Consider the following 20,771-nt stretch of genomic DNA (forward strand, 5'->3'; position numbering starts at 1 on the left):
GGGCAAAGAGGGGAAAACCCAGCTCACCTAGGCAAGGCAGCTGGCTGGCCAGGGGGGCAGGAAGATCAATGGAATGCACCGAGGAATGGAACCATTCCCTAGGAGCAAGATGCAATCAAATCCCCAGCTGTTTCGCCAGGCTGCTGGTTTTTCCTTTACACCCTTTGGACACCCGAGAGTAATGGGCTGCAGGTGGGGTTTCTCCCAGTTGGGTATGTTAGAAAATGCAAACATAAGCGGGAGGCTGGGATGAGAGGACAGGATGCTGACCATGACTTTGCAGTCGGAGTAGGGATGGCTCAGCTGCACATTGGCTGCACCCAGGGAAGGTGGCAGGTGGCTAACCATGCGATACACACACAGTGTGGCAAGCCCCCGCTGATTGGATTTATCCCTCCCTGTCCCTAGAAATCATCACCACCCACTCTGAAGGTCTGCAGAGGGTGCAGAGAAGAGCCACCATAATGATTTAGGGGCTGGAGGAAATGCCTTCATGTGACAGTCAGAAGGAGCTCCCGCGGTTTAGCTCATCAGTGAGGAGCATGAGAGGTGACCCGATTGCATGGTGCGAGAGGAGAAAATCCCAGGCGCTAACGGGCTCTCCCGGCTAGCGGAGAAAGGCAGGACAAGAGAGAAGCTGACGCCAGACACATACCAGTTAGAAATGCAGCAAAGATTTCTAAGAGGGAGGGTGATCGAGCTCTGGCACAAACACCCCAGGGATGCAGTGGAGTCTCCCTCTCTCGGTGTCTTCAAACCCAGCTTGGAAGAGATGCTTTGTTCCTGGGTTCAGAGCAGGAGCAACCAGGTGATGGTCTCCGCCCCGGGCTACCCAGGAGGTCAGACTAGAGGGGTGGATGGTCACCTCTGGCCTCACACTCGATCTCTCTGTCAAACAGAGTCAGGAATCTCCTTTGTGCTGTGCGATCCTTTGCCACGCTGAAGCTTTGGAGGAAGGGGTGGGAGTGGCATTTCCCCGCTGGCCTGGCGCAGGGCGGGTGGCACACACAGGCTGCTGGCGGCTGAGAGGAAATCCAATTACTGCCATGAAGGGGGTGACGCTCACGGCCCCGGGGCAGCGGGTTTGATGACAGGGATCCGCGGGCTGCCTTTCCACTGGCCCCAAGGACCTGCCCAGCCCGGCCTGCCGATTCTATACGGGGATTGGCCTTTCGTTCTTAAACCAATTACTGGATTAGCCCAGGCCCTGCCCGAGGGAGGTTGGGGGGAGGGAGGGTCAGGAAACTGCCCCCACTTGCACAAAAAGTCCAGTGACAGCCAATGACCTGGCAGCAGCTGGAGGGACAGGCGAAGGGGACAGAGGAGGAGGCGGTGGCCCAGCTATGCAGGACGTCAGCCGCCCCAGCATGGCTCTGCCTGCCACAGCCTGAGCACTGACACTCCTGGCACCAAGGTCTTGCGTCGGCCTGGCTCCCCCACAACGCTCCACCTCACGTTACTCTCAGAACCTTTTCAACGGCCCTTAATGGCCACCTCCAAGCCCAGGAGCCCTCGCTCCCCCGAGCCCAGGAGCCCTCGCTCCCCCGTGCACAGCCTGTTGCCATGGCCCAGACACCAGCTGCAAACTACTCCCTCCTCCGCCGCTTTCCCCGCCCCCCCAGCGGGTGCCCCCCGGTGCTCCTGCCTGCTGTGTTCATAGCACACACACGGAGAAATTAAATCAAAGGCCTTGAATCCTCTTGCTGGAAGGCTGCAATGTAGCATGACTTTATTTCTTAGAATCCAGAACCCCAACCCCCAAAGCACCCAAACCAGAGAGAGACAAAGCAGGCTGCTCCCTTGTGCCATTTGGCCTAACTCACCCCACCTCGTTCTAGGTTGGTTCTTTCCAGACTGACTCTGTTCACATGTTTCCCGACAGAGCTCCCCAAGCAGGGCAAGGACCCGCCCCACCCCTCCCATACACACACAAAGCCATCGCCTCCAATTCCAACACAGCCCACAGCATCCCGGGCTGAACGGCCGACGGCCTGGGGAGTGCCACTGACAGCACAGACTGACAGGAGCTGCCAGCTCCAAGCACACGCCTCCTGCACAGGAGGGCAGAGGTCAGGGCTGAAAACCCACCCCTGCCCCACCCGTTCTGGTCAGGCTGAAAGCTGGGGAGGTGTTTATTGCCCCGAAGATGAATTTCCCCGATCAAGCAGGTGCCAAGAGAATCAGACGTTGGGGAGGAGAAAGGAAGCCCCTGGCCTGAGGCTGCCAACCAGGGGGCTGAATTGTTACTGGAAAGACCCAGAGCAGCATCAGGTTCACGCGAGCTTGGCGCTGCCCCGCAGCTGGCTCCCTGCCAAGGGGGGAAGACCCCAAAGAGCGAGGAGGAGAACCCAGAGCAGATCCCAGCACCCAGGGGAGGGAGGGAACCACAGGGGATCCCAGCAGGACGGGCGAGCCAGGCCGGCACATGGTTGCCCCTCCATGTCTTCCTCACGTCCACACATGGCAACAGGCCCATTGCTGCGGCCAGGTGTCACTGTCAGGGCCCCCGGTAGCCGGTGCTGAAGAAGCTTTCTCCCCGGGGGGGTTGTGGGCCCTCCGCGCATGAGTCACGGGGCCAGGAGTGGGTGGAAGCAGCGTTGCCCCCTCTGCACGAGCTGCTAAGCTGCTCTCAGCTGCGGGCTAGGGGGGCTGCTGCTACTGAAGGGGCTTGAGAAGCAGCCCGGGACAGGAGAAACGCAGGGCTCTAGGAATCACAGCCTGGCCCCTCCAGAGCTACCCCCAGTCTCCTCTCCCTCTTCTGGGGTGTCTGGGCTTCCTGCCAACCCGCGCCACAGCCCGATCCCACGGCTGGCCCTGTCTGTTTGCCCCACGCCCCTGCCAGCTTCCCCGGTGATGCCTTGATGGCCGGGGGCACCTGCTGTGCCCCACCTACCTCCAAAGGGGGTGTGCGGCTGGTGAAGGGACCTGGCTGGCGCCAGAAAGCTACCTCCTCCCTGCGCTGTGTCAGCCTGGCTGGGGAGAAGCAAAATCACTCAGCCCCTGGCTTTCCCCTGACAATGAGAGGGCCAACTGGTGCAAGGGGTGCCAGCCCTTCTGGGGGCTGGACCTAGACGGAGCCCATCAGCCCGTTCCATGTGGGCCCCGGATAGTGGTCCGACGGCACCATCAGCATTCAGGGACTGGGGCCAGGTACTGGCTGGTGCCAGAGCCCCATCCCAGCACACAAGGCTGCCTTGCAAGCTTCCCACATCAAGCAGGCCACCAGACCATGACGCCACTAGCCAGCTGCCTCCTCAGAGCCAGCCCCAAAGGCTGGGGGGAGCTTACGGGGGCTTGCCAGGGCGCCTTTGTTTTATTTTCCAGTCACGTTGTCTCCTGCTCCCTTGTCCCATCCAGGGAACAAACCCTCCTAACAATCAGGAGCTGCAATTTCCAATCCTGTGGGACTCTTGGCCCAGCAGATCCGGGTGCTTCTGGCTCATTAGCCCCATCTGACAGATGGGGGAAACTGAGGCACGGAGGGGCAGTGATTTGCCCCAGGTCAGCCCAGTAGCTCAGTGGCAGAGCCAGGGCTAGGCCCCAGGCGTCCTGATTTCCAGCCCCCTGTTCTAAGCACTGGGCCACGCATGACAACACCTGCCTGTGGCCAGCCGACAGCAACGCCTGGCAGTGAGTTTGCCCCAGCGATCACATTTGACACCAGTCGCTGCCCGCTTGACATCCGTGTGCCTCTAACCCAGCCGCCCCCAAGGGCGACTCCCCTCCTGGACGCTCCGTCCTTCCCAGGCCCCCTGAGCTGGAGCTGAGGCCACGTTAACCCCTAATGTGGACGGGACACGACCGCCACAAGCCCCGGCACCAAGGCCTGGTGGGATTTCAGCCCAGACCTCCAACCTGCCCCCCGTTCAATCAGGAGCTCAGACCCAGTCCCCCCCGCTGAAGTCACCCTGTCACTCATCAGATGTGCTACTTCCCTGCTCACCCAAGCTGGCCTGATCCCAATTTCCGCCGGCAGCTCCCCTGGGAAATCGTCCCCGCCTGCTCTTCGAGAGCAAGCCAGGCAGAGAGAGCTCATCTCAGAAACCTCGCCCCGGTGTCGGGAAATTACTTCCCCCGCTCTCTGGGCCCCCCCCATCCCACGGCTGAGTTTATCCCTAACCTTCGCTTCCCCCCTCCCTCCGGCCGACTCCTCCGCCACCCTCTGTTCTTCACACCCTTGATTGCTTTTACACTTCCTCCTTCACGCCCGCTGCTCCCCCCGGATTGAGTTACAAATGCAGGATTGTGTCTGCAGCTGGACGGGCTCGCGGGGCTGAGCAGCGAGGGGCGCGACCCGCTTCGGGCCAGCGCAGACCTCGACATCTCGGCGTGGCAGTAGGGGGCACCGCGCCACGGGGGGGGCGGCTCAGCGAAGGGAGGAAAGCGGCAGTCGGTGGGTGGGAGTCAGAGGCTTCCAAAAACCTACATGCAGGCGTCATTTCTGCTGAGTCCCGCCCCGGAGTCGTGCACCCCCCACGCACACGTGCATTTGCACGCTCCTGCAGACACACGCCCACGCCCCTGTGCATGCACACACGTGTACACACACGCACATGTACCCACAGACACACGCACCCACAGACACCCACACACACGAGCACCCGCACGTGTGCACAAAGACACATACATGCACGCCCCCCCACACAGACACCCCCCCAGAAACACACATGTAGGTGCACACGCACGTGCGTGCACACCTACCAAGACACACACACTCAGGCCCGCGCACCCCCCCACCCCGGGCTGGGGCTCTGTTTACAGCAGCCGCGCCGATCGCCTGCAGGCAGCCGGCACATTCTTGGCCGGACACCAGACAACGCTGCACCAAGCAAGCGGCTGGGCGTAGGGGCTGCCAGTAAAAGCCGCCCAGCCAGTGGATTAATGCACTGACCTTTCACCCCCCAGACCTGATCTCTGCTCCCAGCCCCAGCCCCTGGCAGCCCTTCCCCCTCCCCTCCCCAGCCATGCTCCAGGACAGGTGGCCCCCACCCAGCTTCCTCCTCCGCAGAGGGGACTATCCCTCCCAGCAGGGCCTGGCAAGGAGATTTTCCAGCCGAGATTGAGAAATCTCCAGGCAGCCATGGGAGGAAACAACCCTGAGCCCCCCCCCCACCCTCCACCCAGCCCATTCCCCCTCCCCCAGCGCTGGAATGCAACCAGAGACCCTTTCATTAGGCACCAAGAGGCCTCCAGTTGTTGGCTGATGCACCTGGATTGAAGGTGCAGTACAGGATGGGGGGAGGGGGTCTCCGGGGTCAGCCACACCCCAGGCTTTTTGCCCTGGAAGCACCAGCCTTCGCCCTGACCTGCCCCAGAGGGGTCTCCCTTTCTCCCCGGGCCTCAGCAAGGCAGCTGCCGGGCTAAAGCTGGCACAGCTTAAATCTAACCAGGCTTCAGGGGAAAGTGAAGCCAGCCATAAAACATATATACATACACACCACACACACATACACACACACATATACACACACACACACAGACAAAGGGGGAAGCCGATAGCACTGAACATAAATTAGAAGCTACTAACTGTGAAAAATTGATAAGGGAAGCCAAGGGACACAAGGAGGAAGCTATGGCCAGCAGAGTTAAGGACAATCTGGGCTTGTCTACACTACAGGTTGTCAGTATAACTTATATCGCTCAGGGGTGTGAATAAGCCACTCCCCTGAGCAACGTAAGTTACACTGACCCCAGTGCTGGTGTGGACAGCGCTATGTCGGCAGGAGAGCGAGGGGTCAGGGTGGAGAATCAATCAGCTGAACATGAACTCCCAGTGTGACGCTGTAGCCAAAAGAGTTAACGCGACCCTTGGATGCATCAACAGGGGAATCTCCAGTGGGAGCAGAAAGGTGATTTTCCCTCCGTACCTGGCACTGGTGCGGCCGCTGCTGGGATCCTGGCTCCAGGTCTGGTGCCCACAATTCCAGAAGGACGTTGAGAAATTGGAGAGGGGTCAGAGAAGAGCCACGAGAATGATCAAAGGACTGGGAAACCTGCCTCAGAGTGACAGACTCACAGAGCTGAATCTAGTTAGCTTGACAAAGAGCCGGTTAAAAGTCCCAGTCGCTAAGTCCTGACACGGGGAACAGAAACTGGATTATCGCGGGCTCTCCAATCTAGCAGAACAAGACCCCGTGGCTGGAAACTGAACCTAGACACATTCAGACTGGAAATTAGCCCCATGTTTTTAACGGGGAGGGTCGTTAGCCACTGGAACAACTGACCAAGGGTCGCGGGGGATTGTCCATCACTGGCAATTTTTAACTCAAGTTTGGCTGTTTTCTAAAGGATGGGCTGCAGTTCAGCCACCGCCGCTGGCCTGGAGGCAGGAGTTCATTCCCGGCCGTCCCCTGGCTGCGCTCTACAGACCAGAGGAGGATCCCGGTGGATCTTGTGGCCAGTGGCACGCAGTCTGTGGAGGCAAGGCACACACTGCACGCCCCACACACCTGGCCAGCTGTGTGCTCCAAGTGGCCGCCCGTGAGACGACGCCCTCTGATCCCATGGAGGACCGGGGTGACCTCACACGCCCATCTCTGTAACTGTCCCATAAACCCCTGGGAGACGCCAAGGTACTGACTGTCTTGGGCACCCAGATGGCTCCTCTACGTAGTATCTGAGCCCCGGACGGTCATTCCTGTATTTATCCTCACAACACCCCGGTGAGGCAAGGCCCCGCTATGAACCCCATTGCACAGACCGGAAGCGGACTCATGGGGAGGCAAAAGGACTTTCCCAAGTTCACACAAGAAGTCTATGGCAGAGCAGGGACTTGAACCCCTGCTGGTATACTAGCCACTGCCCTGTCCTTCCTCTCCAGATGCTGCCTGGACAGGGGACAGGTATGGACAGAAGCCCTGCAGACCGGTGCCAGCCATCTTTCTTGTGCAAAAGTCCCAGCTGGCACTGGGGAAAGTCCAACAGGCCAATGCACAGAGGAGCCCTGGCAGCCTGGATCCTGTCTCCAGCCCCTCAGTGGTCGTTGGGCTTGCCCAGGTATCGGGGGAGGGGGGTGCACAAGCATGCCCCGGCGTTGGGGGGCAGACCCAAGGGTGGGCAAGCCCGAAGGTGCAGGAGCTATGGTGTGGGGGTGTGTACACCTGCAGGGGCCAGGGTGCGTAACCAGGAGCAGGCAGGTGATCGATCCCGGAGCCTCCCCCGGAGGGTCCCCTCTGGATCTGAAGGCGGCGGTGGCGGCAGCTGGGTGGAATGTGCAGACCACACACTGCGGAGGCGAGAGCTGCTGCACTAAATCCAGAGCAAAGACGGCAGGGCAGCCAGAACTCCCCTCTGCCTCCTCTGGGCACAGTCTGGACACGTTCTAGCACAAAGCAGGGCCTGAACTGGCCCGGGGCTGGGGGGGAAGCATGGTCAGGTGTGTGTGTGTGTGTGGGGGCACTGTCAGTCATCCCTTCCTCCTGCCCACCAAAACCAAAGCCACTCCATTACAAAGCCCTGCTTAAAGCCAGCAGCAGCATCTCCTTATGAAACAAATCACAGGGTGATCGAGATATTCTGATCACCCCGACCTCTACCCTCTTCCCTGCCTTTCGGTCATTTCCCCGAGACTCGCATCCTCGCACTTGGCCAGGATCCCACTGGCAGGTTGCTGCCTTTGGGGAGTGCAGGAATAAAATCCCAAGCTGCTCCTCTGCAAGCCCGATTCTCAGATGTTTCTCCCACCCGCAGCTTCCTCCCAAAGTCTCTTCTTGAAACCTTGTGCAGCTGGCCTGTGTGCAAAACGGCACCTATCTTGTGAAACAGGAGGCCAACCGGCCTCGAGATCCCGGACTCTCTGGAAGACCTGTAGCTCACTTCCAGAAAGCTCTTTGTGCTCATCTGTAACGTCAATCTCAACAATAACTTCACCTTTGATTCCAGCTCAGGGTTGAGGGAGCTCACAGTTATTCCTAATCAGGGCAGATGAATTACACATTATGGGCTGATGACTTTGATTTCTCCATGGCCTCTATAAACTTCAGAGATCTGGCGCCCCAGGCATGAGGCAGTTAGCCAGCCACATCAGCCAGCCCGTGTCGGTTCAGGAAGATTACAGGCGCCAATGCGGGGTTTGTAAACTTTGTCAGCCAAACTCCTGGGAGTCCCAGGCGGTGACGAACTCCACCCAGGGCTTATTTGACCAGAGTGCTGCACTGATCTGTGTTTTATTGAACACCGCGAGCTGTCTCTGCAGCACTGCTAGAATTAGAGCAAAATACAATCTCGCTATTTAAAAGGCAAATAAAACTCTGTTTTCCTATCTCATTGTATTTTTAAAAATACTTTCTAAAGCTAAGGAAATTCCCGGACAAAAAACTTTGTTCAGAGAATGAAACAGATAACAATGACATTAAAAGCATGTTGTGGTTATTCCAAAAAGAAGTGTGAAAGGCCGGAAATCCAAAGCGAAGGCAACGGTAAAAAGAAATGTTCCCAAATAATGAAATTCATAAAGTGAACTTCTAAACAACCTTAACTCTGACCCTGTTTTCTACAGTAATCCTCTAACTATCCACCAGCAACCCTGTACACTCAGCCAGCACGCATCCAGGCCATAATGACTCACGTTCACTTCCAATATGAACCACCCTTGATTCAAGCTGTAAATAAAGCTACAAAGAACCAGAGCAACTGGGATTATCTCAGGACTAGAATGACAGGATTTGGGCTCCAGTTTATGGTGGCAACAACATCAACGATCATACACCCCTTCACATAAAGGGAACCAGCTCTTCCACTGACCCTCCTCCAGTTCAACTACCCACAAACAGCAAAAACCCCAACAGCTCATCTTAACCCGCTGTACACAGCCCAGAAACCACCACCTCAGAGACGACATTGCAGTACGAGTCACCGAGCCCCATGTCTCCCTTCCAGCAGTATACCTATATTATATATAGGGGCCTTCCAAATGCACAGTCCATTTTGGTCAATTTCACGTTCATAGGATTTTTAAAATTGTAAATTTCATGATTTCAGCTATTTAAATCTGAAATGTCTGGGTGTGGTGATTGTCGGGGTCCTGGCCCAAAAAGAAGTTGTGGGGGGGGTCACAAGGTTATTGGGGGGGAGGTTGTGGTACTGCGACCCTTCCTTCTGCGCTGCTGCTGGCGGTGCAGCTGCCTTCAGAGCTGGGGGGCTGGCGAGCAGGGGCTGCTGGCCGGGAGCCCAGCTCTGAAGGCAGAGCCCCGCCAGCAGCCGCGCAGAAGGAAGGATGCCAGGTAGGGTGTCGCCACCCTCACTTCTGCGCTGCTGCCTTCAGAGCTGGGCCCTCCGTCAGCAGCCGCCACGTCCGGCCACCTGGCTCTGAAGCCCACCAGGTCCACGTGGCTCCTTCATTTCCGGTTTGTTGTGTAAAGAGAAAAAGACACAACCCTCTGGAAAGCCAACACCCCTCCCTTCTGTTTCCTGTTTGCTTTTCTCTCAGCTCAGACAGTGACATCAACCTGTCAGTTTCACTTCTGTTTACACTCAGTTTCACTTTCTGTTGTAATGATCAGGTTTCAAACCTGGCAGGGGAATCCTGCAGTGAATTCATGTAGGGGGATTTTTTTTTAAATGTCTCTGCTTTTAAAAAAATGCAAATCAAATGTAAATGTGGGGGCAAATTTAAGATGAGTCCCCTTTGTCTGCCATTTCCACATCACTTACCATTCTGCTGGAAAGCCCTGTGTGAGACCTGTGGACGGGCAGTATTATGAAAGTGCAAAGTGCTGGTGTTCTCCAAAGGATGGTGACAATCAGGAAGAGGGACAAGAGCCAATGGTCTGTAAAACCATACACAGGAAGGGGTCAACTAACAGCTCCACCACCATTAAAGGCAGGAGGGAAGCCCAAGCTGTCTCTGGGGCCATTGGATACACCTTTACCCACCTCGCCCAGTTTCCCTCAGGGGGAGGAAATCACAGGATTTTGACAAGAAAAAGGACATTCTATTAAAGCTCCATCCACCTTGAGCCCTCCCGCATCACACCTTTATTTGGGCGATTGGGGGTCTCCACCAAGCGGAAACACCGGCACAAAATCCAGGGGGAAGACCCCTTTGAGGGCTTTTTACATTCGGATTCTCTGCACAGCTCATTGCTGGGTCTTGGCTTTGTGACATCAGAGGCCACTTAGCCGGTCACGGTGCAGCAATCCCATAGGCTATTCAAAGGCTGGTGATTCTTCCCAGGATGGGTTCCCAGCCATGACGTTACACGTGTGGGGATCTCCAGAGCCGAATGCGACTGCTGTACGTGAGGCTGGCTCCGTGTCCCACCTCAGACTGTGAACTGGCCTGGACCCCAGAGAACAGAGCACCTGCTGGAACAGATCAAAAAGGCGGGACAGCCGCGGGTACCGGCCGTCCCTGTTCTAGTGAACGACTCTGAAACGGCACCTCAAACCCAGAGACCCTCACGCTCTGGTCAACCTGCTTTGCAAATTTGAATGGGCCCAATCTTGCCGTCTTCACCTGTGTGACTCCCACGGGAGAGTGAGAGAATACCACAGAGTTTGGATCAGGATTCAGATCCAGAGCCGATCTTCTTCAGAGTTCAAATCTGGATCTAGTTTCCTAGTTCAGGGCCATTCTTCAATGTGTGTAGCCCACCACCTCTGGAGGCAGCCATTTAATGGGACGCAGCGACACGACCAACAGTTCTGGACAGAAAGTGAGTAATCATAATAACATCAGGTTTCAGAGCAGCAGCCGTGTTAGTCTGCATTCGCAAAAAGAAGAGGAGGACTTGTGGCACCTTAGAGACTAACACATTTATTTGAGCATAAGCTTTCGTGAGCTACAGCTCCCTTCATCGGATGCATCCTGCACTTAAACGGCGTCTTTCTTTGTTATGGGGCAGTGACAGACACACCGCAGGGAAAGTGCAACACGGTTTCTGTTCAAAGCTGAATTATGTAACCTCCTTACAGTGCATCTATAATCAGATCAGTTTGAAAATCGGTATGCCAGGGCATGGGACGGGGTAGCATTCGCAGAGCAAATGAGCTAATGTGTCTGCGGAGTCCCAAAGATACAGTCCTCCACCTCCAAGAGACTCTTTTCAAGTCTATCTATCTTTGTGCACCAATAGCAAAAACCAGAGGACAAGACCCACATGGCATGTCTACAACTGCAATGCTGCCAGGGAGATCAGAAGAACAGTCACACTGGGTCAGACCTATGGTCCATCTAGCCCAGTATCCTGTCCTCTGACAGTGGCCAGTGCCAGATTCTTCAGAGAGAATGAACAGAACAGGGCAATTTTGAATGATCCATCCCCAGTTGTCCCGTGCCAGGTTCTGGTAGTCAGAGATCTAGGGACACCTAGAGCATGGGGCTGTGTCCCTGATCATCTTGGCTACTAGCCATTGATGGACCTGTCCTCCAGGAAGTTAACTAATTCTTTTTTTTTTAAACCTAGTGATTGGCCTTCACAACATCCCCTGGCAATGAGTTCCACAGGTTGACTGTGCGTTGTGCGAAGATCTAGTGTCTGGCACCAAGGAAAGGCTCCAATACCCAAACATTGATGTTATCACACTTCATTACAGCCTCAGCACCAGCACGAGAGCCCAGAAAGAGCTTTGCCATCAGAATAAACCCAGGGAAAGCAAAATGCTGTCTATTTGCTAGAGAAGGGTTCAAACCCCAACCCGCCAACCCAACAGCCCTGAGCTCTCCTGCCAACGCTAAAGTAGCAAGGCCTTTATGCATCACTGCAGTCCTCTCCTATCCTCTTAGCTTATTAACTGAGTCAATTAGCTCTGCAGATACTCAGCACATCTGAAACTCAGGTCCTAACCCTCTCCGGCTGAGTGCCCCAAACAGAGGCACCAGAAATTAGTGGCCACTTCAGAAAATGTGGGGTTGGCAATTTGCTCTTGGTCATATAGAAAATCAGTGTCCGAGCTGTGAGCAGAACCCAGGAGTCCTGCCCCGCCGCGCACTACGGAAAAGAGAAGGCAGGTCCTGGAAGGGGAGTTAAGACACGCTGGTGACAGGCATTAGATTTGATTTTCTTGCAGGATTTTGTTGCTGATTTATTGTACATACAAGCATCACACCTAGAAACCCCGGCCATGAACCAGAACCCTACTGTGCCAGGCACTGTACAAACACACTCTCACCATGCCACCGTCTGAGGCAGTGTAAGTGGTCCACGGGCTATTTGATCAAGCTAGCCAGATTACCTTGTTCCCTTCCTCCCCCAACATCCTGCCCCCTTGCTCTCTTCTGTTATTAAAGGGCTGGGGATTCCTGGGTGACATTAGCCCCGACCCAGCAAGGAAGAGTCAGCTATTTTACCAGCACTTAACAACTCCTTTGGGGATAGGGAGGAAACAGAAGAGTGGATGGTGCAGACCTGTGAGGAGCTCGGCAAGTGACTAGCCCAGAGAGGAAGGTTAGGCCAGGGGTTGGGAGGGTGCTGGAGCTCAGGACCATCCCGTCAGAGGAAGCACACTCAGACTTCCACAGCACGGAGCCGAGACGGGGCTCTTCCTCCCGTGAAGGGCCCAATCTCCTGCAAAGAGGGTGGCTCACACCCGGGCTGCCTGACTAAGGCCGTTGAGGGAAAGGGAAGGGGAGGGAGAGATGCCAAGAGGAATTTCTCTCCCACGCCCACAGGGAATAAAAAGGGACCCTGTATAAACTCAGAAGGATGGAGAGAACATTCTGGTCCCCACGCTGTGAGCGATCCTCCGAGGATGTGACAGCCTCACCACCGGCTGCAGCATGAGGGCTCTTATCTAAGGTCATCGGAGCAGGGGCATATCCAGAGACAGGAGACCACCGATTGGTTCCAACATCCAGCAAACGCTGACCATGCAAACCCAAGGCCACGGTGTTTTCAGAGCAGCCCAAACCACCCGAGAAAGCTGGCTCCCAAAGCGTGAACGCCGAGGTACCAGTGTGTGTGTTGGGGGGACAGGAGAGACACAATTATGTCTGGCTCTACAGGGGTTCCCTCAACTAAATTCCCCCACCATCCAGCCACAGCTGTCAGATTAACCCTCGCCTGCCACGTCACACTGCGGCTTGAAGCCCTGTTCAGGGATCGACCCAAAGCTGCACCACTTTTTGCATCAAACCTTCTGCTGAGATTGTTTGATTCCTATCTCTAAAGACAACATACAAGGGGCAATTCCTGGAGCAAGGCTCTCCGTGTCTGGGAAAACGCACTCGCTAGACCTGATGCCAATTTTACAGAGCGTTGTGCTGGGCATACAGGACAGACAGCTGGGGTGCATTACAAATATCCAGCACGGCTCCCATTTCTCATCTGATCTTAAGAATACAGAAGAAAATGTATCAGAAAGAAAGAAAGAAAAACTTTCATGCAGGGAAGGATTTTATTTGCCAGCCAATCCAATTTAATTTCCTTTTCTATCTATCTAGACAGGCATTTATTCTATATCCTGTTTAAATCAAGACCCTCTGGCCCCGTTTCTGTGCTGCGTGTGTGTTCAGACCTTCACGGGAGGGGGCGGGGGGAACTGCCTGAGCATTGGGATCCAGGGAGCAGAGGGCTGGCGGGAGGCTTTCCCCGTTTCACCCAAATGCTCGGAATGCTTTCTCTCGGAAGAGTCCACGGAGCCTGTCACACCCTCACACTGACCCCTCTGAACTGGCCAGCCAGCCTGTCCCTGTGCGTAACGTAACCCTCCATACAGACAGTGCAATTCAATCGACACAGCTCACCCGCCCAAACCATTCTCTGGGCCTCTCTCTACAAATACGTGCCCGGATCCAGAAATAGACCAACGGCCGAGTGCACATGGTTCCTGGGCACGGACAGACGGTGAATACTGCCTGCTTGCATACCTGACGCATGACAGGTAAATGCGGAGACCATCTATTTCTAGTTTGGCCAGTTACTGGGCTTGAAACGCCAGTGAACGAGCGACTGATTGTGCAATTCTCGAACAGAAAGGTCAGCGGAGCACCATTCCCGCGGCTTTGCTAAGCTGATCCTTACTGCGTTGGCAATGATGCTTGGATTTGTACCCATGGTCCGCAGACACACCCACCCACCCATACGCTCCCCACGCAACGTGTGACTGCACTGCAGAGATCTCCCCAAACCCACTGTCTCTGGGGCTCATCGGAGCAGCATTACAAACCCCTGGAAGCCAGGCTTTCTCCAGGGCTCACCATGAAAGGCCACAGGTCGGGAAATTTAACGGAACCCCCTTTCACAAACACTAAGTAGTTTAATTTACCATCTCGACAACAGAACCCAATGATAGATCCTGACCCCTGCTCCTCGTGTTCATAACATTTCTGCTGCCATCAGGATCGGGGCCCTGGTGCTCTCCTGGCCCCCTTCCCCTCGCCCCCAGAACTTGGTTCAAGGCCAGAGGGGCCACAATGCAAAATGCATCAGAAGGTTTCCACGGTCTGCCTCCGGACAGAGGGTTTTACCAAGCTCAGGGAAAGCAGGCTGCCATGCTGCTAAGGTGTCTTGGATTTTGTTTTTTTTAAGAGCTCTGCTCTTGTTCTATTTAGGGGCAGGTCTCTGGCTTGTGTTATAGGGAGTCAGGCTAGATGATCACTGGGGTCCCGTCTGGCTTGGGAATCGATGAATGAGTGTAGGATACAGCTCGAGATCATGCCGATATCAAACACACACGAACTAAAACGCGGATCCAAAGTGTTCCAGGGATTCCTGGCCGGGGCCCCACCATGACACACACCCATGTAAGGTGAGGCGTGGGAGCGAGTTCCTCCCTATTCAGTATTTGCCACTTGAGCCCCGCCCCTTCCACAGCTTCCACCAGGCCCTGAGCACCCGAGAGACCCAAAGAGAAGCCGGGTGAGCAGCCGGCGGGCGTCGCTACCTCAGACCACAAAACCGCAGCCCACTCAGCGCAGGGAATCAATGGGCGCATTGTCGAGCCGTAAACACAATCGTTTCCCTGTCCAAGACAAAGGAGGCCAGGTTCAATTGAGAACCCCCTGCCCAGCGCCCCAGCGCTCACCTGCCCGGAGCTGGGAGCGCGTGCGGTAAATAGAAACCCCGCAATCACCTCCTTGCCCACCCCTTTCCGGCTTGAGAGACACATCTCGGTTTCCCCACACACGCCGACGTGCCTGCAAGCCGGGCCGGCCCTGTGCTCTGCTGGTGCCCAGGTCAGCTGCTTCCCGCTGAACTCCTTTCGATAAAGGCTCCAGATGCTGCCTCTCGGCTGGCTGAATGCTGTTTAGCTACAAATGTGTCAGTCACTCGGGGAGCGCTGGCCAGGAGCAAATCTGAAGAGCCAAGTACAGCGGGCATTGCTATTCCCCTCACCTCCCGCCGAGGCCTGTCCAGCAGCCATGCTCCCTTATCTGCCCCCTCCATCTCCTTATCTGCCCAGCATCTCAAACACACAGCTCAGCCCCTCTGCCGGCTGGATAAAGAAGGTCAGCTCCAGCCCTGACTCCATTTCCTGTTTCCAAAGGGTGCGTTTCCTCCGCTTTTCTGCAGCAGAACAGCAAACAGGTTGGGCAATCGACCTCTAGGGAAGGGTGGAAGTTCCTCTTGGCCAGCTCCCCAGGGGAGTAGGAGCAGGCCTTGACTCTGCCCTCACTGCTCCTCGCACCCAGGCCCCGATTCCGCAGGTATGTAATCCTCTCACTCTGAAATCAACCACAGTCCGGATTACCCACACGGGTAAGGGCTGTAGGCAGGGCTGGCCCTAGATCAAATAGCACCCTGAGCGAGGGGCATCTTCAGCGTCGTCCCCCCCTCCAGGTTAAACGTTTGAATATCTTATTTTGTATTGCATTTGTAGCCCGTCACCACTTTGATGCACGATTTGTATGCATGATTTATCCCTGTCATATAAGACACTAGCAACAAACACAGCACCCCGAGCCCGGCGCCCCCTGACCCTGGCCCCCAAGATGGTCACACGGGTCACCTGCCCCTAAATCTGGCTGTGGCCACAGGCTCAGGCTCTTCCCAACAATTGGACCACTCACCTGAGCAAGGATCCCTCAGAAGAGCTGCAGGTTTGGCCCTGGCTGTCCACCAAGTCGAGGGTAACATAACATCCAGTTACAGAAATGTCCTTTTATGCACAATTCCCTATATTCCTCCCATAGTTAATGAGACGAGGCTGTGTACTGTATTAACCAAAGCGTTCACTCTATCAATGAGCTATCCGGGCCTTGAGAACAATAGGCCTAGGGACAATTAACCGGGAACAGGACCTTCTTAACTCAAGAGAGCGTTTGCAGTTTTACTGGTGGGATAAACAGAAGGAAGTTTGGGACTGGAGATATTTGAGAACAGCGCAGAGGAGGGCTCTGACTCTGCAAACACTGGGGAGGAAGGACTCCCTGGGGAGAAACAAATAATCGGTACCAAGCCCTGCACTTTCTAAAACAGTAGGAATTTTGTCCGCATTTCCGGGGTTGGAAGTGTCACACCAAGGTCTCCAAAGTGCCAGGTAAAAAAGCATGTTGTCATCATACGATCATGCAAATTACAGCAACATAGACAGAGCAACGGGGAAATACGTTCCCTGATGGGGAAGTCCCTGCATATTTAGGGGCAGGGAGCAGCCAGTTTAGACAGCATATTACTCTAGCATATTATTCGCCTTCCATCACCAAACAAGTCATTGAATTTCCCAGTCCCACCCTCTCCATTCAAGTCAGTGCAAGGAAGCTTTCCCAGCCACCCCAGTGCCCTCCCCAGACAAGAAAGGACCCCCTGTTAGAGAGACTTCCCTCTGCATTGTGCAGTTTGCCCCCACACCTTGTGCTCCAGCTGGCATCAATGGGGGCAGACTGCAGGGAGCAGGAAACGCTGAGTGGTGGTGGAAGTGGTAGCGTAAGCTGGAGAAGCGATGTTACTCCTGGGGCAGGCTGGAGGGGAGCTTGGGGCAGGGCCGGAGGGGCTGCTGGGGCAGGCCCTGGAACAGGCTGGAGTGGCTATTTTGAGCAGAAGGTCTCTGGACATGGTGGAGGGGTATCACCGGGGGGGGGGGGGGGCTGCTGGGACAGTTATTGGAGAGGGTATTTGCGGAGATGGGCAGGATCTTCGGGTGGAATTGGGGTAGTGATTGGTGAAGAACATTGCAGCGGAGACTGGGGGCAGTTCTCAGGGTGGATATGGGGGAGACAGGAATGCTCTGGAGGGATAATGGGGTGGGGTGCATGCTGAGGTGGATATTGGGATAGGGATCTCATGGCTGGTGAAGGATATTGCTGTGGCTGGCAGGATTGTTAGTGGGGTGGGGGACATGGGAGCAGGAGGGAGGATACCACGCAGTCGATACTGGGGCAGTTCTTGGGGCGGACGAGTACTGAGGCGGATGGGGGATAAGTGGAAAGCTATTGGGATGGAGGGTATTGGGATGGGGTGGGAGATATTGGGGTGGGGAGTATTGGGGGCAGGGTGAGGGCATCGGGGCAGGCTGGGATATATGGGGATAGCTATTGGAGTGGGGCTACTGGGAGATGAGGCCAGGGGGTTACTGGTGGGGTCTCCACTGGGTGGATAGTTATCGGGGCAGGGTGAGGGTAGCTATTGGGGTGGCGGATACTGGGAGATGGGGCCAGGGGGTTGCTAGTGGAATAGCTGTTGGGCTGGGGGACCCTGGGGCAGGAGGGAAATAGGGGGGTAGCTCTCTGGGTCAGGGTACTGGAGGGCGAGGCCCAGGCCCTTGATACGGGGACAGCTGTGGGGGTGGCTCTCTGGGGAGCGGGGGGGCTGGCCAGGGGGTACTTGGGGGCGCTGGCTCCCGGGGGAAGGCGCCCCTGGGGGTGGCTCTTACCTGCTTGAACTGCTCCTCGTAGGTCCACTCGTGGTGCTGGGGCGGTGGCTGGCGGGGCGGGGAGAGCGAGCGGGCGGGCTCCGGGCGCTGCTGCGGGGCGCTGGGGGAGCGCGGCGGGTACCGGGCCGCCCCCGCCTCTTCCTCCAGGTCCTCCTCCTCCTCCTCCTCCTCGTGGTCCGGGGCGCCGGGTCCCGGCGGGGAGCCCCCCAGGCGGCCGCGGGGGGGCAGCCCGCAGCGCACCGCCGCCTGGTAGTGCTGGATGGCCAGCGCCTGCTGCTGGACGCGGCTCCCCACCACGGAGCGCAGCTGCCCCGGGCCGGGCTCCGCCTGCCCCCGCCGCAGCTTCTCCTCCACCCGGGCCAGCCGCGCCGCCTGCTGCCGCTGCAGATTCTCCATCACCGCCTCCAGCCGGAGCCCGCCGCCGCCCGGGGCCGGTAGGGCAGCGCCGCGCCCCGGGGAGCCGCTCCCGGCGCCCGGCCCCGGCAGGGGCAGCGACCCCGGGGAGGAGAAGGCAGCCTGCGGGGAGACACAAGGAGAGTGGGGGGTGGGGGTGAGTGCCCGGCCCAGAGAAGAGGGGGATGAAGGGGGAAGGAGAGGAGGGGGATGAAGGGGGAAGGAGGAAGAGGGGGATGAAGGGGGAAAGAGAGGAGGAGGAAGAGGGGGATGAAGGAGAAGGAGAGGCGGGGGATGAAGGGGAAGGAGGAAGAGGGGGATGAAGGGGATGAAAGGGGAAGGAGGAAGAGGGGGATGAAGGGGGAAGGGGAGGAGGAGGAAGAGGGGGATGAAAGAAAAGGAGGAGGAAGAGGGGGATGAAGGGGAAGGAGAAAGAAGAGGGGGATGAAGTGGAAGAAGAAGAGGAGGAAAAGGGGAATGAAAGGGGAAGGAGAGGAGGAGGAAGAGGGGGATGAAAGGGGAAGGAGAGGAGGAGGAAGGGGGGATGAAGGGGGAAGGAGGAAGAGGAGGGGGAAGAGGGAGATGAAGGGGGAAGGAGGAAGAGGGGGATGAAAGGGGAAGGAGGGGGGATGAAAGGGGCAGGAGGAAGAGGAGGAGAAAGAGGGGGATGAAAGGGGAAGGAGGAAGAGGGGGATGAAGGGGAAGGAGAGGAGGAGGAAGAGGAGGATGAAGGGGGAAGGAGGAAGAGGAGGGGAAGAGGGGGATGAAGGGGGAGGGTGAAGAGGGGGAGGGGAGGAGAGGAAGGCGGCAGAGAACGGCCGAGGGGGGAGCGGCCGAGGAGAGGAAGCCGGGGACAGAGGAAGGGAGCGGGGCAGGAGGGCTGGGGGGACAGCGGGGACCGGAGAGCCGGGGCCCGGGGCGGGCAGGGAGAAGCCGCAGCGCGCGTCGCCCCCTCGCTCCCACCCGGACTAACTCGGGGCGCGTCTCGCCCAACTTTTGCCGCTGCCCGGCTCCGCTCCAGCCGGGGGCCCCAAGCCCCTCGCGGGGAGCCGGGAAGCGGCTCCTCTGCCCCGGCGGGAAGTTCGCAGCCCGGAGCCGGCTCCAGCCGGGGGATCCCCCCGCCCGAGAAAACATCCCGGCGGATGGGCCGGGGAGGAAGGGGAGGGGGAGACGGACGCAGTAAAGGGAGTTTCAGGGCAGGGAGAATTGAGACGGGGGGAGATTGGGGCGCGGGGGGTCCCCACAAGCCCCCCCGGCTCCAGCTCTGGAGGTCCGGGAGACCCCCCCGTTCCGCCCGGGGCGGCCAGACCCACACGCGATCCACGTGCAAGCCCCGGGGGATCCCCCCTCGCTCGGCTCTTTATGAATGATCAGACTCGGCGGGGCTGGGGGGCGGCTGGGGGGGCTGGGAAGTTGCAGGACGTTTGACTTGATGCAGTTTCCACCCCCGCCCCCGAGTTCACTTCCACCCCCCACCAAGCAAAAAGCCCAACAACAACTAAAAGAAACCAAACAACAACCGCAACCCCATTAACCCCCCCCCGCCCCCCCCCCAGCCGCGAGCCGGAGGTAATTGTTCTGTCAGGCATTAGAAAACATACAATTTTCTTAAAAAAAAAAAAAAAAGCTTACCAAAGCAGATTTCGTGTTTTCCACCATGCTTCCTCCTCTCCCACTGACTGGCTGCCCAAGGGAGCCGGGGGCCGGGGCGGGGGGGGGCGGGGGGGCTGTATAAATATAGATTTAAAAAACAATCGGATCTGTGGCTGTCTTTTTATTCCTCTGGCGCTTTGCTGGTGCGCTGGGCCCCCGGCCCCAGCATGGATCAGATTGTTACAAATATTTCCTTTATTCTGCAGCTTGTTGTAGCAATGGGGTGGGGGGGTGGGGTGGGGTTTTTTTTCCCTTTTTTTTTTTTCAACAAGTGGCAGTCAGAGGCAGTGTGACCCCTTCCACCGAGAGATCAGCCCTCTCTGCTCCCCATTTGCTAGCGACACGTCAAGGGAATGATAAATAGAGAGGGCAGGGTTTGCTGGCAGCCAAAGGGGGAAAACGCTGTACTGCTTCCCCAGCAGGGAGATCACAGAGGAGGATACATGCTGCACAGTGATCAGGGCATTTCTAACCTACTTCTGGGCATTGCTCTGCGTGGGAGAGATCTTTCCAATCCGCAGAGCGGGGCTCAAACCCGGGCATTTCCAGCCCAGGGCTCTGACGTGGGGGTGCGATCACACGTGTGCATTTCCAGCCTCGTGCTGCGTGTGTAACAGGGATCACGCTGGGGCACTGGCCACCGAGTGTCCTGACTCTGTGTGTGTGAGATCAGAAACTCCCTCCCTGGGTATCTGCTGTCTTTCAAGGGCTGTCCAGTCATGGACAATCCATAGACCAGGCTCCATGGCATCACCATACAGGGCGCCTGAAAACTGCATTTCCGCCATACCTGACACAAAAATGTGATCAGTCCATGCCTGTGCATGAGAGAGAGTGGGTGTGTGCGTGCGTGTGTGTGGTTTATTTAAAAGGATCCTCAGTGACAGGCGCATTCAACAGGAGAAACATTACTACCAAGGCTTGATATCTTCATCTGCAAGACCCATGTTTCCCTGTCAGCCAGGGAAATCACT

General features: G+C 56.9%; 1 protein-coding gene across 1 annotated transcript in view; it reads right to left on the minus strand.

Moving 5' to 3' along the window:
- Positions 1 to 19,803, minus strand: part of ARID3C (AT-rich interaction domain 3C) — a 121,995-nt gene extending 102,192 nt beyond the window's left edge. Inside the window, exons 1-2 of the mRNA XM_074953863.1 lie at positions 19,777 to 19,803; positions 17,752 to 18,267 (exon numbers count right to left, since the gene is read on the minus strand). Of these exons, the coding sequence (XP_074809964.1) occupies positions 17,752 to 18,267; positions 19,777 to 19,803 (543 nt within the window). The remainder of the gene's footprint in view (positions 1 to 17,751; positions 18,268 to 19,776) is intronic.
- Positions 19,804 to 20,771: the final 968 nt, after the last annotated feature.

Source organism: Natator depressus, chromosome 5 (assembly GCF_965152275.1).
Source record: "Natator depressus isolate rNatDep1 chromosome 5, rNatDep2.hap1, whole genome shotgun sequence".
Taxonomy (NCBI): Eukaryota; Metazoa; Chordata; order Testudines; family Cheloniidae; genus Natator; species Natator depressus.